Consider the following 24,522-nt stretch of genomic DNA (forward strand, 5'->3'; position numbering starts at 1 on the left):
CCTATAAACATAAAAGGCAACACCAGCGCTGTAAAGTAGTCGAGACTAATGTGAGATTTAGTTTTCTGATGAAACATTATTAATATTCGGCCAGTGTAAAAAGGTTCAAATGGAGCCGTGGCACGTACGCACTCGGGGTCGACATGTATACTCTATAAGCTCAACATAACCTGCTAACCCATCCACTGCTCTGTAGTACACCCCAGCTGAGCCTTGATGGAAAGAACAGAGTGACGCCAAATGTGGAAGCTGGAATAAAACATGTTTACTGCACAGGTGTTGTGACATCACACTCACTCCAGCCAAACACAAAGAAGTGCTGGTGTGGAAGCTGCATGCAAAGACTGTACGTGGGTACTGTGTGTAAGTGCATGTTCCAAGATTATAATGTAATGGACTGCCATATTAAGTCTTATTTTACTGATTTAGGATCCAAATAAACATTTATTTTAAAGACTTTTTGTTTCTTTGAAATTTGCAGCAGAAACTGATTCACATACAAAGTATAACATGACCCCATAGAGACGCAGTCGTGTCCTGTTCCTGCCTCGAAGGTTAAAATAAGATTTAGCCAGTCTGACCTTTATTAAACCTTCAAGCAGAGCATTAATAAAGCTCCATATAAGCACACGCTGTCTGCTCCTACAGCAGAGCCCACGGCTCTCTGTGCAGCCGCAGCGCTGCAGGGACAGCCTGGTCACAATGACACTAAAACACTAGGTGGGGCATGGAAATGGTTTTCAAACGGGTTAGTGTGTGCTGCTGCTGCTGATAGGTGTAAGAGAAAAGGCAGCATGTGCACACACTGGAAGTAAACATGTTTAAGAGATCAGCTACACAAAGGACGCAAATGAGAAAGAATGAACGAGAGCTCAGACAGCTGTATTCCATAAGACTTGATCAAGTCATGGCTGTGTTGTTAAAACATGTTTGTAGCTTAAATTTGTTCCACGGTTACTCAGGAGCAGCCCAATCAATACACAAAGACAAAGCTTGAATCAATGAACACAAACACTTTTGAATCAATGAAATATTGTCAAAATGATATTTACAGAGAACACACTGATTTCTTTTGTTAAACACGCAGCCAGGACCAGTGTTTCGGTCTTCCTGAGCGTCCCGGCCCACAGTCATATTCACTTGCTCCAGAGCAGGGCGACAGCTTTGCATATGCCCACGTCGTTGTAGTTGAAGTAGCAAAGACCAGTGAAGGTGATCGTGGACAGGAGGAAGAGAGCCGCGTTGGCCATCTTGATCTTTGCGTCCCCGTGAACGTAGTCTGTCAACACCTGCCCGAGACCCCTGCAACAACACAGGCAGAGGAAAAGATGAGCAGCCAGTGAAGACAGAAGGCCTCCCTTTGCTTCAGCAGGGTTACACTGAAGCGCTCTAAATGACTGCACAGCACAGCACACATGGAAAATGTGCAACCAGTGTTTCTAAACTTGACCATGACAGTAATGCATCAACTACTGCCCCATAAACGTGCTGACGTTTCCACGCACGACAGATGCTGTGTTTTTCTTAACATCTGAATGAACTCTGTGCACACGTGATGACAGCCAGGAGCCTCAGCCGTCACGTGCACAGAGTTCTCGCCCTGCAGCCTGACACACTAATACTGGAAATTCCAGCTGGGACTAAAATGCTGCTGCAGTTGTCCAAACCTTTAATTTTTTTAAAGAGATTTGAGGTCCACATTATAAAATATGATTTCTGAGCTGCAAAATCTTCATCCAGTGACAGTCACAGTAACAGCTCGTCTTATGTTTGAGCCATTCAGTCTCTAATTAACCAAGCTAAGCATAAGTGTCTCCAATTTGCATAAAACAACTTATATTTTCTGTTGTAATACTTATGTGACCTCCAGGGTAAGTATACCATTTAAATGTACATTGATAAAAATCTGCATGACGGTCAATAAACACAGAAACATTGTTCGTGTCAATAATACACAATCACTGTACCTAATAAACCAGCTCTGTATTGAGAGCTGAATGAGGAAATATTGTTTCTCTCTCTTAGTCATAAATGCAGCCTGGACAGTGTCCTGGTGTTGTGACAGACTGGCGAGAGCTTATATAGCTTTCAGGAAGTGAAAGCTCTAAAAAAAGGACAGCGCTACTGTTCAAATAAAACACAGGCGTCAGGAATATTTTACCTGAGGCTTGTGAATATTTGCAATAACATTTTAGAAACAAGTGAAACCAGGGATCAGCTGACTGCTAGTCTTACCAGTGTCCGTGAAGGGTCAGGGCAGCAGCCAGAGAGTAATCGATGACCGGACCAGGGTTGAAATAAGCGACAGGGCCCATGGCCAGCAGCAGCACGCTCAGCATTCGCTCTGCCGTCCAGTGCAGAGAGGCCGCTTTGGAGGTGGAACTCGCTGTGAAGCAAGATGAACTGCAGATCATCAGAAGGCCGAACAATGTGAAGCTCTGAGCAGACTTCAATCTGACTCAGTTACATGCATCTCAAATTCTACACATGCCACTGGAAAGACCGGGTCTCCTGTATGTTGGGTTTGGCTACTTCACTGAGCCGCTTGTGTCTTTACTGAACATCTTTCTGTGATTATTTTTTCAGTTTTTTGTATCTAATGTTGCACAAATTGTAGATAACAAGTATGTTCAGTAATCCATCAGCGTCATCGGCAACCAGTGAACTTGGCACCAATCTGAGTGTCTGAGGGTGACAACGTCTGCAGCTCTGCTCTCACGTTCAGTTTGTTTAAGCTGCACAAACCAGACGTGGAGCTGTGACACTGTCCTTGTATGGACAACCAAGTAAATGCAGTTTTAAATGATGATTTTATGGTTAAAAATAATAAAGTCATCATTAATGCTCAAAAGCCTCTAATGTAGCTGAAGCGGGCATATTTCTCTTATCTCTCTCAGCAGGACAGGAAAACTGATTGTTTCTTCACTATAACAAAGACTGGAAACCTTTCTGTTATAATAAGATAAGCTGGAAATCCACATTGTTACAACCGATGTAGAATTTAAGGGCGATACAATTTAAACACCTGAAATTGTGATATATTGGCCAAGGATTTATTTTCTTTATCTTGCTTTGCACGTATTAAGTGCCTTTGTTGAAAGACTCACGGTTGGTGTTACGCAGCTTTACAAATGTGAAACTGATCAGATATAAGGACTGGAGTGACAAAAGAGCGAAAGTCCAAAGAAAAACTGACAAAAAGAAGGAGGACTATTACTCACTAAAGTAAGAAAAGGTAAATCATATTCTGGCTCAATAGGAACGTATTTTTACATTTGAGCAAAAACAGAAAGAAGGCGCCTTCATTCTGGACCCACATCGCGGGTAAACCACATGACCTCCAAACAGGCCAAAAATGTCACCGCCTGTGTTCATGTGGAAAAAAACCGCTGTGTGTACACGTGAGGGCGAAACCATGAAGACCCAAAACAGGAAAGCGATCCTGCTCCACTTCAGACACCTGTACCTGCTGAGCGGTTGCCAGGTTCGTGACCCTGACCACGCCCGACTGTGACCACGATCGCATCAGGGTTGTTCCAGGCTCAGTGATGACTGCGTGTGACACAATCGGCCTGCAATGGCTCCTCCTTTCGCCCTCGGGGTGTAACGCTCCATTCTGCTTCTCTCTCGCCCTCCATTAAGATTATAGTTAATGCAAAACATGTCTGAACTAGCCATTTTCTGCTTTTGGAAAGTTAACCAGCTCCTCAGATCCCAGGACTGCCTCCACTGGTGTTGAAATGGAATGTGTGTCACACACGCTACACTTACGTTGAGTCAAAAGTAGAACATGTGCAGCTTAGAAAGCTTATGTTGATTTAAGTGTGTCAGAGCTGATGACTGCCACAGAGGTTTCTGAGGTTGTGGTATTTAAATATTCTACGTGCACCTCTCGTTCTGTACAACACCTGCACACAGGGCGCTACACTTTCTCGTGCCTACTTCTGCTTGTCAACACTGACCCTGCAGATTCTGTGACGAATGAATCCTCGCCGTCAGCAGGTTGGGCTGCTCCAGGTGTTTGTGGGGTACAGCCAGCGGCCTGACCAGCAACGTGCTTTGATAGAACAGAGCTGAGGAGAGAAAACAAAAAGTCACGAACACATCTGGCACCTGCTGCTTTACTTTTCCTTTCCTCATAATGTTGTGTATGTTTTGTGTGTGTTCAGTTTCTAAATTTAAAAGAGGTACTTTCTGGATTTGCACAATGCTGAATTTCACCACAAGGGGGCGGTGTTTCACCAGGCAGTGTGTTGACATGTTTTCAAGTGTATGACGTCGCTCCTTTAACCTAATTATTTTTAAACTCCCATCTTTTCCAAGAAGCTTTGCCTTTACTCAAACTTCCAACCTGTTTATTTCCTGAACAATCCCACATTTGTAAACAAAATGCAGTTGTGGGTCGCGGTCATGAAAAACTTGCCTAATCTTCTCTGCTAACTCCAAACAGCTTATTCTGCTGCCCTATGTGACTGGAGATTGGCTGTTAGCAGTTTGTTCTTGATGGTGTGGGTAGAGCGCCAACAGGCAAATCATCCTGCAAACCTTGACTGTAAATCTTTCACAGACTGCCTACGGTTTCCAAGGCTACGTTCACACTGCAGGCGAAAGCGCATTCCAATCCGATTTTTTTGACCCTCTGCGACCCATCTATCCGATCATGGTGTGACAGTGTGAACGGCACAAATCCGATATTTTCAAATCTGACCTGGGTCACTTTGGTATGTGGTACTGAATCCGATACATATCTGATGTTTTAGAAACCGACTGCTGTTTGATGGTCACGTCGCATTAAATCCGTCTTTTACGTCACTGACACAAGACAGACGCCGATTATCAGCGCCGGAGAAGACATCGCAAACGCTTCCTGGCCATCCAGTGAAACTGTTGGGAAGACAACGTTGGAGAAACGTGAACATTTTATTTGTACTGTATAATCTGCAGATTCTGACAGAAATCTGCAGCTACCCTTTGAAGCACCGCTCCTCTAAAACAGCAATAAGGATCATTATTAGGCCAAATGTAAACAACACAATAACTTTATAACTTGAAGCAAAATTGGGAAACGTAAAGTCTGAAGTCTTTATATTAAGGCCATCAGTCACACAATACTGTTTGGTCTGGGTCTAAACAGAGCGCGTTGTGCGTGACGTCTTCTTTTGCGCATGCGGCCGCTTTGAGCGTTCACACTAGAGCGCGTTTGCTGTTGCATTTTATCTGTAGTGAGAACGAGCAGACAAAAAAAATATCAAAAAAATCGGAATTGAGCATTAAGACCTGCAGAGTGAACGTAGCCTAAGTGCGTACGGTGTGAGGAAACTCTTTTTGTGGTGTCGTCGTCTAATTAGGACACCCCCGATAGATGGAACATGGCCTTCAATGGTACCAGGGCTCACTGCAGATAACACTGCATCTTAGTTTTGCAAACATCAGTATAAAAATTGCCCTATGGCATGGACCCTACACAGATCAGTTAAACGTGGTGTGGTTGGAGCAGAAACCAACTACAAGAGCAGTGTCCATGCTCGCAGGTGCTGCTAATCAGGCATCTGATTGTCATTGCAAGGGTTCCTTGCTCAACTCTACTGCTCAACACAAAAATGTATTTTCCTTACAAATATGGTACTATTAAAGGTGAAATAACTGGCCTTCCAACATCTTCAATGCCAAGAAGCACTGTTACAAAGAAATAATGACCCAAACCAAATTCCTTACTTTTTATGCCAAATGTATTTTTTAACCTCCTAGGACCTGGTGTCCACACATGTTGTCTTGTCTAGACCAAAATACTAAATTCTGCTCTACATGGGCCTGATATCCACTTACGAGGACATTTTACTGCCACTCTTCTATTAAAATTTAAAACAAATGTCCTCATATGTGGATCTCATTTTTCTCATAAATAAAAAACTGGTAAAAATAAAATGAAATAAATAAAACTGGTAACTCTTTGTTTTTACATTCATCCGGTCCCAATAAGCCCAAATAGCAAAGAGAAATTAAAAATGCTGCCATGGAAGAGTCTTAGGATCTTAGGAGGTTAAACAGAGTTATTTACAATGAGTAAATAAGTTTCCAACATTGCTTTCATTACCCACTCGTTGTTGCACTGCTTCCTACATGTACCCCATTTCAATACTGTACATTCTCCCAGAACACAACGAGTTTTAAACTGCGATACATCACACACAATTAAGTTAAAATAATTAGTGGTGTCTTTACTCTGAGACTGTCCCCTTCAAGCTCCATAGAGCATTGGAGCATTTCCCTTTGTGCACAGCAGCACTGTGTTAATGATCTGCTATGTCACGTCATGTCTGAACTGAAAAATATAAATGAATAAATGAGGAACTGAAAGAAAGCTTTGTGTTTTTAATTAAATTAAATAATACATGCTTTTTTTCCTGGCACAAAGAGGAATGACAACAACAACACGAGTAGACAGAAGAAAATATTGGCGTTGGAAGTTCACAATAGGTGCTTCTGTATTAGCTCACAGTCAAGATCAAGCATTTTAAGATCTGTTTCACAACGAACACTAGCGGAATTTAATCAGATATAGAGTAAGCGTAATTATAAATATCACACACTGTATATAATTCTTTAGAACAACATTTATATTTTCTTGTATTTGTTATGAACATATGAAGAGTATGTAATAGTGCGATTACAGCTGGAAATCATCCACACAAACAGCCAAACGAGAGCAGCCTTACCCTAACGCAAACTTTACTGTGCTCTTTAAAATGTCAAAGGAAGGGAGCCGATTTTTATTTTATTTTTTAAGAGGCCTGTCATTGACTACAAATCTTGCAATTCAGGTCTTTTGCCTCCTTTTTCCTTCGAAGTAATAATTCTCCAACTTCTGAATAATCTTTGGTGGACAGTCTTGAGCGATAACGCCGCGGTCCGACAGCGATGTCACCATCCTAGCAAAGCGCCCTTTGGCACTACTCATTACACCTTCTGAGAGGATTAGCTCCTAGCTGGCGCTGACCACTGACAGGTAGCAATAAAGCGGCTAATACTGACACCAGAATGCTTCAGTGAAACCGTGAACTTGAAAACTGTAGTCTGCAGCTGGCGTCATTTGTTCGTCTACAGCCAACACTCGACTTCACTTCCGTCAAATCGGCCTGCTGTCGAACTGCGGCACTAAAGTAAGCACACATACTTAGAGCAGTCATAAACCCCGGAGAGAAGCAGCGCTACTCACGTTTAATTCCTCTGCGGCACACAGAACTCAACCTGACGACGGCCGCCATGATGAACAACCAACCAAGGTCACCACAGTAACCCGGATGTAATCCTGTCGTCGTGGCGTCACAAAGATTGTGGGTGTTCGAGATGATCACCTAATTACTATTGCACTTTAAATAAATACCAATAAATAATAATAGTATTATATGATGTGCTATGTTGACTAAAACAGATTTGATTCATTCCTATTAAGTGTCTGTTTTTGTGTTTTGTTTTGTTTTTACTATGGACATAAAGTCTGACAATAAATATCGATTGATCGAATGGGAAATATATAAAATATAAAATATAAAAAATGTATGGGAAGCAATAAATCAGTAATTATTTTTCTTAATTAATTTCTTAATTATTGTAGAACCATCTGCAGTACCTCTTCAATGTCAACCTTTTATTTTGTTAAAACAAAGATTTGCTGATTGACTGTTTTAGTCTTCCATACTCGTGGAACATCATCGGACGCATACAATTAGAGCTAAATGCCACCAGGGTACTCTGAGAAATGTCTGTAGAGACACATGCGTGTTTGTGATCAGGTAAAGAAGACATAAATGTGTTTTTACTACGTTGACTCCACCAGTATAATTCATTCATACACACTTTCATAATTTTTCATAATTAAAAGGTAAATAAACAGCACCAGTGATTTGTTTGCTGTTATTTTATTTTCTGACTTCTTTATGTGAAAATAAACTGTGAATTCTCTGTGATCCTTTATTAAGCCATTCCTTCTATAAAATACGTCTTTACAGCTGGATGTGAAACATGCGTCTGTAAGCTAATAACCGTACCGGTCGGTGTTTGGGGGGTTTGCTGCTCAACATGAAACATCTTTGCACGCGTCATTTGTTGCGTCGCATTTAGCGCGTCAAACAACGCAAACAGGAAGCGCCGCCGCCTGCACGGCACCGTGTGATTAGAGCTGTTTCCCAAACCGCGCCGGTGGAAGAGAAGGTCACCTCTGTGCTTGAGCAGTGCTCGGAGCTCCTGTGCAGCCGACGGTCAGAAGACATGGACGGCTTTGATAACTTGAGCGCGTCGGAGAAGGCAGAGGCGACGGAGCTGCAGCGCATGATCGCTGTGGAGCAGCAGAAAGCGCAGTTCCAGGCTCAGGTCTGTAAGAGGACGGGGGCTGACTGTCCTCCGACAGATGTAGTTCATTGTACGACGTGATCTGACGTCTTACACGTGCTTAGTTGACCATTAATGTCTCTGTACAAGAGACCAGTTTGTATTAGAACTGGACATCACACAGCTGGAAGAACATCTGCTTCTTGTCCAGGTGTTGCCGCGCTTGAAGAACAGTTAATATATCCTCTAGATCCACATCCTGAGCTTTGTTAACTGTGGATTCAAAGCTCTGCGTAATCCAGTCAGTACTGTGTGTGGTTATATTGCAGCTTTAAAGATGATCATTAATTGTTTATTTGACCTTTGGTACCGCTGGGATAATTGGTGGATGTCCTAAATAACTATTTATACCAATTCCATGTGCAATAACTCAACTGTATATACATAACACTATTTATTACATATTACTTACGGCTTGTATATTGTACATTTTATATATATATATATATATATATATATATATATATATATATATATATATATGTATGTTTTTCCCTATGTTAATACTGTCCATATGTACATAGCGCTGCAGAACTGTACCCCCCCCCAGCATGTTTACACTGAGTAGGAGATGCTCTGTATCTCATTGTACAACTGTATAGTGACAATAAAGGCATTCTATTCTATTCTATTCTATTCTAAATAAGGAGGAGGTTAGCTGAATCACTAAACAGCAGATGTATAAGAAAATATGATGGATGTGGCTGTGGGACAAATTTATTAAGGGGTGCTTCACAGGGAGCCGTGTTCTATAAGTGATATACAGACCGAGTCAGTGAAGGAAGTGGTAACCATCGTTGTGCGGAGAGCAGTGCACGTTAGTTGCTCCGTAGACAAGCATCCAGTGTGCCAGCTACACACTGGCCCTGGTAACCTTTCCCCCTCTCATTCTAAATAAACATTCATAGAAGCAGCTCTCACAACCATAACAGGCAGAAGACGTGTGTTTTTAACTCCATGCACATCAGTTCTGTGGTTGATTTAAATAGTTTCCTGTACACACAGAAACATGCTGTCTTCTAGAGTCCGGCATGAATCTTGGTTACATGTGTTCAGTAATCAGATTTCAGCCTTTTCTTTTTTTAATAAACATTAACTGGCATCAGCCGCGATGCTTCGACATTATATAAATAACCCTGAGCTGAATCGTTCCCGTCTGTTTCATGTGGTTTGCAGGTGCACAGTTTCACCGACGTCTGCTGGGATAAATGTGTGGACACTCCAGGCTCAAAGCTGGACTACAGGACAGAGACGTGCCTGGTGAGCTGCGTGGAGCGATTCATTGACACCACCCTCAGCATCACCAACCGCTTCACACAGATGGTGCAGAAAGGCACTCAGTGATAATGCACTGTATTATGTTTTTTTTTTTATTCCTAACTTGATGGGAGATGACACGAAGAAGACTTTGTGTACGTGGGTATAACAGCCGGAGATGATGGGGAACTCTTATGGGGGGGAGGGGTGCAGTCATATGATCAAACTGGAGGAAGGAAGGGAGAGGGAATCTCTGCAAGCCTGGAGAAGTCTGGTAATAATAAATCTTAAATGTTTCACCTGAAGAAACAATGTTGCCTGATGGTTTTTTTTCCCTTTCATCCATCTGAAACTTCAAGATTATTATTTACTTTCCTAAACGACATCTATAGAGCTGAAAGCAAAGGCTGGACAGCTCCTCGCTTGCTTCTGCTTTCTCTTGATCTTCTCCATCGTTATGTTCTCATCAATCGTAGACGAGGAAAATGATAGAGGATTATAGTTGTTATTCCGTCAGTGCATATCGCAGAGGATTCTGATTCCACTCGGTCTGCTTTAAATACTCGATTTCAGGACATTTCTCTACTCCTAGAGTTTTATGTCAAAAAGAGAGGATATCAATAATAAGGTCATTTCAACACTCGAAAGCTCCACTCAGGTGAAAATCAAATGTCATCATAAGGGGCAGCCATTAGAAGGAAGGTGGGCTTACAGGAGCAGTCTGGAGTTAGGAAGAATTCAAACACTGGGTTTAAACCTTTTTTTATCCAAACAACAGCTGCGTAAATGTAATGGAGTTGTTCACTTAAAATCTAGCACCAAAAATTCAATGTTTGCATTAATTATTGTTGAGTGACCTGCAGCTCCATGCACATGTTAAAAAGCTAACTGCAAAGAGCTCATCACAGTAATGTGCCTGCAAACAGGCAGATTTTTCTGTACCACTGCCAGGAACTAGTCTGTTAGTGTTCCACCACATTAAATATGAACCAGCCGTTTTTTCATGCTTACATCATTTTACTTTGAGTCATACGCTGACAGGGAAAATCCAGAGATTTACTTTGTGGTTCAACATACGTGCAAAATGAAGTCACTGAAGTACCATGTAGCTAAAATTAAATAAAACATAAATGAATGAATCACAGGGCTCTGTCCATTGTTCATCCACTTTTTCTGCAAACAAGTTTCAACGTAATGTAACATAGAATCTCACAAATATAAAGATTTCTGCACTTAATCCGACTGAAACTTGGTTTTTAGACACAGGAGGAACTTTAAGAGCGAAGCCCTGCAAATCTGATCAAAGTGCCTGTAACAGACAAACCTTTTGTCTATCAATTAATAGATGTACATCAACAGTACATTCATAACAGAAAATATACATCACACTGGAGTGACTACTACTACTAATAATAATACTGCCTGTTATCCCTCTCAGGGTACGGGCCACCAAAGTTAGATCTCCAGAGGCTTTTCGGTTAGCTTGGGGGTTCCAGGAGCACACAGGACTGAGCTGGAACAGTGTTCATGATATCAGACAACCCTAAAGGAGTGAACATGGAATAAATGTTTGCTGCATGAAACACTACAGTGTAAGACTGTTAACATTTTTAGCTGCCCTGAGTGCAGACTTGATGGACGTTTCGATCCATCCGTGAGGTGTGGCTGTGTGCTCCCCTGCAAAGTGTACCCGTCCCTCACTCTGGAACAGTTCTCTGGCATAGTGCCCCTGCTGGTAAGGTGTGAACAGGACAAAGGCTCCCAGACTGTAAGGATCCAAGCCCCACTTCTTCACCAGCCCCCCTGTCCACAAAGGCCTGATGTACTCTCCATGGATCTTCACCAAGTTCTCCAGGACCACAGCCATCAGCTCCCCATCATTCATGCCCTGGAAGAGGGCGGAGTCGTCAGAGCAGGTGTAGGATGCCAGCAGTGCACCTGCGGATGTCCCGGGGAAGCTGTGGCTGGGGTAGTAGATGAAGCGAGCGGGACGGTCTGTGATGCTCTTCCCTCCCCTGATGCCCTCTTTATCCCAGAAGCGCTCCTTGAAACTAAGCACCACCTTTGTGGAGCTGGTGTAATGAACTGAGCGCAGGGCCTCCATCTTGTCCCCCGAGAGAGGGGGCTGAAAGTCAATGAACAGGGTGGCCTTGGCTGTGGCAGTGACCAGGGTGTAGTCCACCGTTAGGTTAGTCAGGGAACCCGAGTTGTGCTGGTCCTGATAGGTGATGGTCACATTTCTACCACCTGTCTGGTTTATGAGCTTGACCTTGGAGTTGAGGAGGATGGTGGCATTTAAGACCTGATAGAAAGCTCTGGGGAGGTGTTCAAAGCCATCAGTCACCTCAAAGTACCTGAAAGAAATTCAAGAAAACATCCCTTAATACACAATACGCCGCTAAAGCTGAACTAATCATTTATTTTCTATAAAATTTGAATCATGCCAATCAGCCATAACATTGTGACCATTATGTGCCCCTTTCACTGCCATGGAAGCTCTGACCCATCGAGGCCTGGACTCCCCCAGACCCCTAAGGTGTGCTGTGGCATCTGGCACCAAGTTAGCGACAGATCATTTGATCCTGTAAGTGGCGAGGTGTGGCCTCCGTGGAGTGTATAATAGTGTCCATGGTCTGCAACGATGCTCAGGTAGGTGCTACGTGTCAAAGTATCATCCACATGGATGGTAGGACCCAGGGTTTCCCAGCAGAACATCGCCCAAAGCATCACACTGCCTCTGCCGCCTCACCTTCTACCCACAATGCATCCTGGTGCCAGGTGTTGCCTGGGTAAGCGACACATGCACACCTGATGTAAAACGTGACTCACCAGACGAGGCCACCTTCTTCCATCGCTCCGTGGTCCAGTTCTGATGCTGATCATTGGTGGTTTTGGTGGTGGGCAGTGGTCAGCACGGCACCCTGACTGGTCTGCAGCTACACAGCAACCAAACTCTGTGAATTCTGACACTTTTCTATCACAGTCAGCTTGAACCTTTTTCAGCTGTTTGATCTTCGTCTGTTGGATCGGACCACATGGGCCAGTCTTTATTGCCCACGTGCATCAGTGAGTCTTGACTGTCCACGACCCTGTCGCTGGTTACTGTTGCTTGGAGATGCTCTGACCCAGCTGTTTTATCGTTAGGTTTGTCCATTTTTCCTGCTTCTAACATCAACTTTGAGGACAAAATGTTTACTTGCTCCTTAATATATCTCAACAACTAATAGGTGCCATGATGAGGAGAGAATCAGTGTTCTTCACTTCACCCGTCAGTGGTCACAGTGTTATGCCTGATCGGTGTATACAACAAGTAATAAGAAAAATTACACATATAATGGCCTGTGTTTGTATAGCGCTTTACTAGTCCCTAAGGACCCCAAAGCACTTTACACATCCAGTCATCCACCCATTCACACACACATTCACACACTGGTGATGGCAGCTACATTGTAGCCACAGCCACCCTGGGGCGCACTGACAGAGGCGAGGCTGCCGGACACTGGCGCCACCGGGCCCTCTGACCACCACCAGTAGGCAACGGGTGAAGTGTCTTGCCCAAGGACACAACGACCGAGACTGTCCAAGCCGGGGCTCGAACCGGCAACTTTCCGATTACAAGGCGAACTCCCAACTCTTGAGCCACGATCGCCCCATATAACATATAATGACGAAACAAAGGAGAAGTGCCACATGAATCTGTTCCCTCAGCTCAACAAAGTGTTTAAGCCAACTATTTTGCCCTTTTGGAGTACAGTCTAACAATGGTGGCACTAGAAGGTATGGAAGACCAACCACTCAGGATCAGAAGCATATCTTAGCTGCTGTTCCTCTTCCCTGGCTTCTTAACATCCCACTGTGACATAACAGTTATATGAATATTTCTTACTCGACGTTGTCACTGATGTCTGTCTGCATGTACATCATCTCGATCAGTGATGTGTAGAAGAGGCTGTTTTCATTCAGGATGTCCCCAATCATCCTCAGGGCTCCACGGCTCAGATTGCCCTCCTTCACCAGATACTCCTGTGAGGACATTTCCCCCCAACAGATTACAGCTGTGATCTGTATGACATCAAGTGTCAAGGTAATTAAACCTTTACCTTCACTGTGTAGGAGTCATATTTATCCAATGTGGCACTACAGCCGATTGCCTTCACATCATCTCTCACCTGTGTGAAAATCACAATATTTACAAGACAAGATTCACATTGACATGTGCAACAAAGCAGCACATGAACAAACCTTCCACAGCGCCTGGCTGAAGAGCTGAGCGGCTGTTTTCCCCCTCTCCCTGTCAGACAAGCTGTAGTTGAGCACGCTGGGGTTGTTTTCAACTGTATAGGTTTTATGTAGCTCTCCATTTACCAAGTAGTAGGTGTTGATGTCATCTTGGATGAAGCGGTTCATAGGTATTTGTAATTTGGACGCAAAAGAAAGTAAAATCCTGTGACATAAGCACATTAGTTATCCTGTATGAATATATACGGTATTTTAACCATTTAGCTAGAAGATCTTTAGTGTTTTGTTAGACTCTTCCTAGTTACTTAGAGGCTCAGAAATCTTACAAGTACTGAAAACTCTACAGGCTAGTACATTTCTTCTGGCATCATTCAGTTCTTACTTCCAACAGGATATTTTCCTTCATTAAATAAGGGGGTGTCTATGTGCCAAAATGTCACAGTCCCACTATGGCATGTGCATCTCTTTACTCACTTATGAAAGCTTGGGATCCTCATGGCCCCCAGTTCTGCATACCAGCCCTCTCTTCTGTTCCTGAAGGTCTCCACACGTCCTCCGATACGATTACTGGCCTCGATTATGGTCACCTTTGATGTCCAAGGGGACACACAGCGATGACACTCAGTTTGAAAAGCATATGCACTTTTAGTACCAACAGCAATGACTCAGAAAATTACTCCCAGAGAGAGTGTAGTTTAAATATTTTTCCCTGACTGTAAATTACCTTATGTCCAGCATCTTCTAGAAACTTGGCAGCTGTCAGTCCAGCGATGCCCCCGCCGACAATTGCTACGTGTCGAGGTGTCTTTGTAGCAGGAAGACCTTTCTTCACAATGTCAAGAAGCTCGCTGTAGTCTGTGTCTTGGAGGCATTCAAACAGGGGATCTCCTATTATCCCATTCACAGTGAGCACCACAGCCGCCACCAGAACCAGAGGAACTGATGGTGACAGAAAAGATGTTAACTCAGCCGATGAAGTCTAACTGTGGCTCATAAAAAATCCCCCAAGGGGTTGCCAAGTAACCACAAAGTCCCAGTTTCCTTCCTTTACTGCTAACTTTATAAATAGAGGAGAAATGGCAAGAAGATACTGGATTTTCCCAGTTAGTGTTTTTTTATGAGAGTGACTTCACAGCAGATTGTTTTGTACTCACAGAGTTTGCACAGTGCCATGTGAGACGTCATCTCGACGATGGAACTCCACAGTCTGGGCTTTTTTTTCTCACCGTGAGAGGAAATGGAAACCTAACAGACACAAGCTCTAAATTAAGTTGGCGAGGCTCAGGCAGAACAGTTACGAACAAAGAAAAGCTTAAAATTGTCTTTTTTTTTAAATATGCTGGAAACAATATACAACACATTAAATCTCCCAAAAGCACCAGTAGTGATTTCAGGTAATAAATTCAGAGTGAAAGCAGTGCAGGGCCGTGTTTCACTCACCTCTGTCAAAGGTAGTGTCTCGTAAGTTGTCATGAGCCTGTTCATGGCTGAGGAGGAATGACCCACAGACCCTCACAGAGCTAACCTATCAACCCTGTGACTCACCATATGAAACAAGGCTTTCTGAAAAACCCGGACGCATGGCATGTGTGAAATTGCACACAAGGTAATTTTAATGAGCGACTGTGTGGCTCCCTCAGGTCTTTCAGAAATATTTTCCCACACTGGCTCCAGAGTCAACCACACTGAACAAATCAGATTAGTGAGGTTATACTAGCCATCAGCATACCTCGTTTTACTCCGTCTTCACTCGTTTTCATATCTGACCTGAAAAGGCTCATTTAGTGGTGGCCAAAAAAATGCCCAAGTCAGACCTAAAGCTGCATTACATTACATTCATAATCTAAGGAGCTTGGAAAGAAAGGTGTCTGGACTTCTTTAAGTTGCTTGAAAAGCAAAAGTGAAGACTACGATGACCTGGATGACTGAGAACCTTCACAGACCTTACACTCATAACAACATCTGTACTTTTATTAATTTTACTATAACTGTCTATACAGTAAAGACCACGGGATGTGCAAACACTCACCTCTCAGCTCCTTCTGTGTCCGGGACATAATAACACATGGAAGGCAGTTATATGATGTGGAAACTGAAACCAAAGTGACAAGAGTTAAGTTTCATTTTCTGACTTTCATGTCCTCAGTTTTCATTTCTGAAATGAAAGAAGGGAATCTGACACTCCTGAGATAATTTTATAAACAAAGGAAATAACCGAGGAAGTATTTAATTACCTGTGGTAATCTAAAGAAAAATGTCTGTATCCAGCGTAAAAGCTGGATTTTACAGCAAGAAAATCAGTAAACACTTACTGATTTTTATAGCTCAGCTCACACTCACGGGTTGTGAATTTAACAATATCTACATTGCTGTATAGCTGAGCACAGCATTGTTCTTAGACATGGGTCAGTGTATGGAAAAACTCCAAGGCTGATGAACTAATGAGGCTTTGGGAGTTAAGTCAGCCATGTTAATGTATAATGTGAAAGGTACAGCTCAGCCTGCACCCTGAGAAGAAGCTCAACTCAATAAATCTGCTCAATGTATGTTTGGGGGGGAAAGTACCACACAAGCTCAGAGAGTTCTTTCTTTTCATGCTCTTTTGAACTAAACTAAAATTCAGCTGCTGTTGATTTAAAGAAATACTTCAGTTGAACCTGCTCTTCTTGTCTGCTCTCTTTCTTTTTAACATTTTGAGATTGTTTCCAAGTCATGTGAAGAAAAGAACATTTTAATCGTGAGTGGTGAGGTATTCATCAGCACTTCTTCTGCTCACGAATTAACTTCCTGTGTTTAGAATCTGTGGTCCCGGCAGTGTATTTTAAAGACTGAGAGTAAGTCGTTTTATTTTATTTTTATTTTTTTTTTATTTTTATTTTTTTATTTTTTGTGTCCCTGTTTGGATCTTTAGCCATCAGAATTGTTGTCTTAAGGCCAAGAAAGATGCCAAGCGGATTTATTTTACCAAGTGGATCATCGTGGCCTTGCCATATTGGTCCATTTGATTGACCTTTATTATAATTATGTATTTATTTTACAAACAGGACAGACATGACTGGGGGATAGGACAGGGAGAAAGAATGAAAGAAAGAGAGGGAGAGAAAGAAAAATAGAGGGGAGAAGAGACGGTGAGAAGGGGGGGAAGAAAGAAAGAAAAACAAACAAAACACCTGGATCACCTGTATGGAGAAAAAAAAAACAGAAGAGAAAGCAAAAAAAAAAAGAGCAACATAATAAAAACAGCACCATCACAATAAACTAGCTAGCAGTAGATAACAGTAGATACTAAATATTAAACGATATTGTGCAGCACGCAAGATAGACAGCGCACAATGTGCTTTGAGGCAGCAGCCAAGAAAGGTGTAGTCCGCGTCTGTGAACACCCGTGTGTACACCTGTGTGCACACCTGTGTGGATCAGCACGCTTGTATTCCAAAGGTTTCTCCATGTAACGATCTGCTAGGGAGTGTGGGGAGCCATAGCCCCGTCCACCAGGGTATGAAGCAGGTATGGAGGAGATCCAGGCCCCAGATATCCAGAGGCCCCAGAGTACAAGGACCCGAGGAGGACCACCAAAGGGGGGGAACCGTGCCACCCTCCTGGGAAGAGCTGGGTAGAGCCCCAAACGAGAGGTCACCCAGCAGCTACGGAGCAGAGGCCAGAGGGGGTTGCAGTGGCGTGCCCGCGGGCTCTGCCGGCAGCCAGCTGTGCCAGAGAGGACCGAGCTTCAGGCCCAGAGGCCAGAGGCCTGAGGGCATCCCACCCCCCAGAAGGAGCCCAGCCGGGCCACAGGCGCCCGGCCCCGCCAATCGGCCACCAGGAGTGAGCCGGTACATGCATGAGCGCCCAGCCCCAGACGACAAGGACCACCAACACACCAACGTCTGAGGGCATCAGCCACCGGCAGGGAGTGTGGTGAGGGGAGATAGGCCTCCGTACTTTAGAGGGCCTGAGATGTACCCAGAGAGGTTGAGTCTAAGACCCAACCTGACATATAGACACAGACAAACAGGCGCACGCGGACACAGACGTGCATTCCCACCCCCATATGCACAACCAAATACTCGGCACTCACCCAACGTGTAGACAGACACAAATAGACACTGCACAGACAGTCGCACTCCCCAAACATACTCTATATCCCAGGTCCAGGTACCCCCGCCCTCAGAGGGGCAAGCCGCACCTAGACCCAGGAGATGTAACCCTTCTCTCTGGGGTGGAGGCAAGCGGACCACCTCCTTATCTGCAGTAGCAGGGAGGCCCCGCATCCCAGACCCCAGTCTGACGGCCAGCACCTCCTCCCAGCCCCCCAGCCCTGACGGCTAACAGAACCGGGGTGAGTGAAGACCTCAAACCTCCCTACGCCCGCTCATATGTAGTGTTGCTGTGTGCTGTTCTAAAGTGCATTTAAAACTCAGGAGAGCATGGTACTAGCTTCCTCTCAGAGAGCAGCACGGCTCCTCCCGAAAACCCTTAGTGTCTCTATGCATTTAAAATTGAGGGTAGGGCACCAGCTGAGGATGGGGAGGGAAGAAAGGGAGGGGCAAGCGGCCCTTCCCTGGGGCCAGCTCCCCCGCTGACCCCAGTAGGCACCCCCACGCTCTGGAACCCACCAGGGCAAGGGGGCCCAGGCCCATCCGGACCGGGGCCCGCAGCAGCAGCACCGCCCAGCCCCACAGAGTCCGGGGCAGCCCACCCGACTCCACCCCAGAGAAAACTGCACCCACCCCATCATCCAATCATCTCCCAAACTACACAAGACAATAGACACCCAGGTTGAGTTCATTCTCCCCCTCTCCTATATCTCTCCCCCCACCTGCAGAGTGAGCTCCTGTAGTGAGGAGACCACCTGCAAAGATATAACAACCTCCCCACCAGTTAGAGAGCCCCCTAGTTGGGCCGATGCACCAGAGGTCCCCTGCACTGGGGCTGAGCCCCCTTGCACCCACCCGCCCACTGCTCCGGCGACACAACAGCCAGGACCCAAGCCCCCAAGGCCCAGCCAGCACCCCAGACCGGGGGCGGAGCACCCCCAGACCCCCAAGCCTCCACGCCCGTCCCGGACCCTCCCAGGGGCAGCCAGGGTACCAGGCCAGTAACCAACGTCCGCCAGCACAGACCCTCCCCCATCTCTGCTGTACGCAGCCACAAGGAAAACACCATCCAAGAGCCCCAGAGCTCCTAACCAGGTCATGGCCACATCCCCCAGGTTAGGCCCTCCAGGGAAAACGTCCCTAGTGACTCCCCAGACGCCCTAAGGCCGTCCCTACCCCCATATCAACCACAATAGCGAAGGCAGGACCAAACCATGACCCCCCACCCCCACTAGGTGATGAAGCCGATCAAAGGAGCCCAAAGGGATTGATCAAATGTGATGGCAGAGGTTGTATCAAGACTAATGTGATCTATTAGATGGTTTTTATATTGGTTAGAATTAAGATTATTTTTATTTTTCCAGTTAATGAGGACCATTTTCTTGGCAATGCATAGGGCCGTAAAAACAACGTGGGCTGTGTTTATTTCTGCAGTGACCTCATCCCAGTTGCCCAGCAAGCAAACTAAAGGGGAGGCTGGAATGTTACATTTCAGACACTTTGATAAGTCTTCACATATCTCACGCCAAAATTTCTGAACTGGTGGACAGAACCAAAGAGCGTGGATGTAATTGTCCGGTGTATTTGCTGTGCAGTGTGAGCAGTTGTTGGAAGGCGTATAGCCCATCTTGAACATCCTATGACCAGTATAGTGCACTCTGTGTAATATTTTGTATTGTATTAATTGCAAACTGGGATTTCTGATCCATTGAAAGGTTTTTAAGCATATCTGAGACCAAAGGTTTGGGTCTAAGTTGATTGATAAATCTGCTTCCCATTTTGCAATAGGAAGGGATATAGGTTTAATCTATTTTAGAAAGTGTTCTGTATATTTTAGACAATAATTTGGGGGGGTTTTAGACTTAAAAAATTGTACCACACTTGGTGGTGTTTGTAATTCAGCTTCACTGGGATTAAATTTCTTTTTTACTATGGATTTAATTTGTTGATATTCCAAAAATCGTTTCTTGTTGATCCCATATTGTGTAACTAGTCTGTCAAACGAAATAAAGTCTGTTCCTTCCAACATATGTTCCAAGTATTTAATTCCTTTGCAACTCCAATCTGGAAAGTTTATCATATTATTGTTTTGTAATATGTCCGGATTGTTCCAGATAGGTGTACGTTTGCATGGGATTAATGAAGACTCTGTCATTATTAGAAACTCCCACCATGCTGTCAGAGAAGAGCTAATATTGATGCTTTTAAAGCATTCATGTCGTTTGATGTTTGAGCTGATAAATGGTAGGTCTGAAATTTCTAGGTTATTACATAGTGCCTGTTCTACATCTATCCAAGGTTCATCTAAGAGGGTGTGTTTAAACCATCTAGAGATGAACTGAAGCCTGTTGGCTAAAAAATAGTGATTAAAGTTAGGCAGATTTAATCCTCCTTTATCCTTGGTCCTTTGTAGTGTTTTTAAGCTGATACGTTTATCTTTCCAAAGGAATTTAGAAATGTACGAGTCTAGAGATCTGAACCAATCTTGTGATGGCTTATTTGGGATCATTGAAAATAAATAGTTTATTTTTGGCAAGACCATCATTTTTATAGCGGCGACCCTTCCCATGAGTGATATGGGTAAAGATTTCCATCTAGCCAGGTCGCCTTCTACTGTCTTTAAAAGTGGGATGTGGTTTAATTTAGTTCATTCTGAAAGTTTAGGAGAGACATTAATACCTAAATATTTTATATTTCCAGATTGCAGTGGGGAAGGAGAAGAATTATGGAAGGAGCAATTAATCGGAAGAACTGTAGATTTTGACCAGTTAATTGAATAATCTGAGACACTTGAGAAAGAATTTATCAATGCAATTACCCCAGAGAGATTGGTTTGAGTTTTGGAGAAAAAGTAACACATCATCTGCATAAAGGCTGATTTTATGTTCTATATTCTTACATTTTATGCCCTTAATTACTGAATTCTGTCTAATTGCTGCTGCTAGTGGCTCAATAAAAATTGCAAACAGTGAAGGGGAGAGTGGGCATCCCTGCCTGGTGCCCCTCGGGAGAAAGAAACAGGAGGATGTTTGGTCATTTGTTCTGACACAAGCTGTTGGGGAGTTATATAATATTTTTAACCAGTTAATGAAAGAGGGTCCAAAACCAAATTTGTGTAAAGTTGCAAATAGAAATTTCCAGTTAACTCTGTCAAATGCTTTTTCCGCATCTAAAGAAAATATTATGGTTTCAATGTTTTTACTGCATGAGCAGTCTATTAAATTAAGTAATCTAGTCGTTTTAAAAAAAACTGTGGACTGTGACTAGGACACTGTAGGCTATACTGAGACAATAGACAGTGGATCCACTGAGACTCCTTTAGTGATTTTTCAATAGACCATATCTATCAAATTTAATGACTGAATCAGATTTCAACATGTAGTGTTCAGACCACAGACTGTTTGCAGGTCACTTTAACATGGATTTAACTCAGTTTTCGAGTCCTTTCAGCCTCATCCTGACTCAGATATTCACATCAGCTTCAAGATTCAACTGTGACAGCCCTTCAGTCAATGTGACCGACCACAGTGAATGAGTGAATAAATAAATGACTGAATATCAGAAACTTTACAGAGTACAGATATATATATATTTTTAAATCGTTGTAATATATCCACGGGTTAGTGCTTTCCATAATATTTTATTCATGGTTGCTGTTCAGAAACACACACACACACACACACACACACAACAACGACATGATAGGACCCAGTACAGATTTTAAGTCGACGGGGCACGATTGTGCGTCCGGCATCCCTGCACTGCACCGCAGACCACGCCCCGCCACAATCGTATCGTCACGTAAAGTAAACGCTTTCAATGCAAGCAAACTGGCTGACTTCTTATAAGGAATTTTTGTCTGTTTATGATTTTCCTGTCACTCCAACAGGATATGCTGTAGTTTTTGATGCGATACCAGATGGAGTGAGAAGGTTATTGGTGTCTGCTCCTAAGGGTAGAAATTGTATTATTCCAGAACTAAATCCCAGTAGCATATACATCGGTAACATCTGTCCTTTATTGAGTGATAAAGCCACAAATCAATGTATTAGACAAATCATTCAAAGAGATATTGTTTCCAAACCTGCAGCTGTATTTTACTGGAACAATATTTACAATGATATAGACTGGAAAAACACTTGGATTCTATCAAGGAAATTTATTATTACTAATAAGATAAGAGAAGTTACTCTTAAGTTGATCCATAGATGTTATCCGGTAAAGACATATCTGGTTAAATTTAAAAAAAATATTGATACTCTGTACTTTTTGCAGCAATGCAGAGGAAACAATATGTCATTTATTTTGGGAATGCACTTATACACATGTATTTTGGATTGATCTAAATAATTTTATAAACACCAAAATTGATTCCTCATGTAAACTGAAGTTTCAACATATTCTATTTGGCCTCTCACATACCGATAAATTAATTCCAGGGAAAAAATATATTATTAATCTTCTGATTATTTTTGCCAAATTTCACATACATTGTACAAAATTTTCTCAACAGCGTCCAAACATATTTGCTTTTAAAGCCCTGTTTTCCAATTATCTGGAGAATCTTAAGAACAGTACTAACTCCAAAGCGTGTAAAACACAAGAGCTGTGTCGAATGTATAGTTTCACTTGACTTACGTGCTGTTTATTTATACCTTGAGCACTTCCTTTTTTTTTCAGTTATTTTGTTTATCTGTTTTCTCCTAAAGTATACCTTTTTGTTTACGTACTTGTATTTGTATACATAACTTGTTCAAGACACTGCAAGCTGTGGAATTTTTCATACCCTTTCTATATTCTACATCACTATGTATGTTTGTTGTTCAATTGTCTAAATAAATGATGAAAAAAAGAAAAAAAAAAGAAAAAAAAAGCAAACTGGCTGACAGACTGACAGCATCGCCTCCCATGGAGGCACAGAGTTAGAAAGATGGAGACTTCAGATCTTATTGTGATCTGATGATAAATCCATTATGCACGTTAATGAGTGAATGAGTGTAAAAGTGTGCACACAAAATAGCAAACTAATATTTAATTGGTATTTCGGGATTTGTAAAAATGCAAATTACAGACTGATTTCCAAGGTCTCCATGTGTTTTTTTATGTGTTATGTCTTTACTTATACTGGTGAATAGACTTTAGTGAACAGGACTTACAAAGAGGGATTTTTAACTGGATAAATCAAAGATATATAAAAGTCGCTTTGCCGTAAACTGATTGCGTTGTGACGGGAATGCTGTTTGTGTCTCACGATGACTTGATATCATTCGTGAGGGATACATTTGAAATATATTTCACATATTATAGGCCAACAAGCCATTTACAGCAGTTTAAATACGGGCAATCACTTTTTGGCAAATACCGGAAGTCAGTTGCCTCCGAAGCCTTGGAGCCTGCCCCAATCGATACGTCATAGCTCGCAATACAGGAAGTAAACAAACCAGACCGAGGAGTTGACGCCGAGAAGCTCACGAGACCTCTCGTTGAGTGCTGGACGGCTCGTGCAGGGTGCACGTCTGTCTGAGCTCGCGCTGTAGCTTGTTGTATGCGTTTATGAGCAGGCGTCACGCGCTCCTGGAGTGACGTGTCTTTGGTTCAGCACTGTAAGGTTGGTATATGCGTGCTGCAGCTCTCTGACAAATACAGCGCGTTATCTTCATTTCAGCATCTTTACAAAGAAGCAACGATGCCACTCATATTTCCAGCTACCTGTCAGCCCGTCTCTGCTGCTGTTACTGACGTAGGAAGCAGCTAAAGGGCAGACATTAATCTTGACATCTTGCTTAGCTGCTGCCACAGCCTGTCGGACGTACACCGTCATGAAACATTTCTGAGCGGAGTTCGGTCTCAGCACGACAGTTAATGCCTTTGGACTAACGCTAGTACCACCGTTAGCGGACATAAATGACCGTAGCGTAGCTACACCGGGTTAGCTAGTGCAGCATGTAAACGTTCATTTACTCCCGAAGCACGGTACAACCAGCGTTAGCTTTTAGCGTGCACGCGCTGGCTCAGCAAATACGTGCCCGCGAGACACATCGTCCCTGAGGTCAGTGAAGCATTTTACAACACTTCTTCTGTTTGCTGTCAATACGTGATAAGCAGCGTGGATGATATGTTTGTGTTACACATTCATTCCCTTCACTTCAACTTAACCCCACTCTGCTTGCACTCAGCTTCCCGTCCTGTTTCCGATGTTACACTCAGGTGTTATCGTTTTGGTTCTTTAAGGAGTGATGGTACCCGGCACGCCTGATCTTCACTTCTCCAGTTGAGGCCATTGAGAAAGCAAACCCTGCAGCATCATGGCTGAGGTGTGGGGACAGAGGAGCTTGCTGGGCGTCGGTGTGGTGTTGGCCTGGCTGGTGCTGTTCCACCTGCTGGTCAACATCTGGCTGCTGTGTGTCTTCACCAGCCTGCTCTTGGTGCTCTGGGGCTGGCTCGGTTCGCAGACTGTTCTTGAGTCCAACAGTGTGATTCACCTGGAGAGGTTTATCACCTGGGAGCAAGTAGGTCTATAATTAATGATGGTTTACAGCTTGAT

The 24,522-nt window shown here is 43.5% G+C and overlaps 4 protein-coding genes across 10 annotated transcripts in view; 2 read left to right on the plus strand and 2 right to left on the minus strand.

Annotated features, from left to right (window-relative positions):
• Positions 1 to 243: 243 nt before the first annotated feature.
• On the minus strand, positions 244 to 7,323 carry sdhdb (succinate dehydrogenase complex, subunit D, integral membrane protein b). The gene is made up of 4 exons (XM_084950773.1): positions 7,217 to 7,323; positions 3,963 to 4,073; positions 2,236 to 2,386; positions 244 to 1,302 (listed from the first exon to the last, which is right to left on the minus strand). Exons 1-4 carry the CDS (start codon positions 7,263 to 7,265, stop codon positions 1,137 to 1,139), a joined length of 477 nt encoding a protein of 158 aa, XP_084806899.1. The 5' UTR covers positions 7,266 to 7,323; the 3' UTR covers positions 244 to 1,136.
• Positions 7,324 to 8,116: 793 nt separating this feature from the next.
• timm8b (translocase of inner mitochondrial membrane 8 homolog B (yeast)) lies at positions 8,117 to 10,784 on the plus strand. Its single transcript, XM_084951091.1, has 2 exons — positions 8,117 to 8,370; positions 9,565 to 10,784. The coding sequence occupies exons 1-2, from the start codon at positions 8,269 to 8,271 to the stop codon at positions 9,730 to 9,732; spliced, it is 270 nt and encodes an 89-aa protein (XP_084807217.1). The 5' UTR covers positions 8,117 to 8,268; the 3' UTR covers positions 9,733 to 10,784.
• A 93-nt stretch (positions 10,785 to 10,877) lies between these two features.
• On the minus strand, positions 10,878 to 16,745 carry il4i1 (interleukin 4 induced 1). The gene is made up of 8 exons (XM_084951090.1): positions 15,914 to 16,745; positions 15,039 to 15,129; positions 14,609 to 14,823; positions 14,359 to 14,471; positions 13,888 to 14,089; positions 13,746 to 13,814; positions 13,532 to 13,668; positions 10,878 to 11,999 (listed from the first exon to the last, which is right to left on the minus strand). Exons 2-8 carry the CDS (start codon positions 15,067 to 15,069, stop codon positions 11,231 to 11,233), a joined length of 1,536 nt encoding a protein of 511 aa, XP_084807216.1. The 5' UTR covers positions 15,070 to 15,129; positions 15,914 to 16,745; the 3' UTR covers positions 10,878 to 11,230.
• Positions 16,746 to 23,379: 6,634 nt separating this feature from the next.
• snx19b (sorting nexin 19b) overlaps positions 23,380 to 24,522 on the plus strand; it is a 48,195-nt gene continuing 47,052 nt past the window's right edge. For 5 of the 7 annotated variants that reach the window (XR_014802145.1, XR_014802146.1, XM_084949893.1 and 2 more), the window contains exons 1-2: positions 23,382 to 23,586; positions 24,210 to 24,487. Coding sequence is in view for 5 of the 7 variants with exons in the window: in XM_084949893.1 (XP_084806019.1) it covers positions 24,284 to 24,487 (204 nt within the window). In the remaining 2 variants the exon portion in view is untranslated. Of the gene's footprint in view, positions 24,028 to 24,209; positions 24,488 to 24,522 lie in introns of all 7 variants that reach the window. The other 2 variants (XM_084949897.1, XM_084949894.1) reach the window with 2 other exon arrangements.

The sequence above is a fragment of the Perissodus microlepis genome, chromosome 14, assembly GCF_051167445.1.
Source record: "Perissodus microlepis isolate ML-2025 ecotype Zambia chromosome 14, ASM5116744v1, whole genome shotgun sequence".
NCBI lineage: Eukaryota > Metazoa > Chordata > Actinopteri > Cichliformes > Cichlidae > Perissodus > Perissodus microlepis.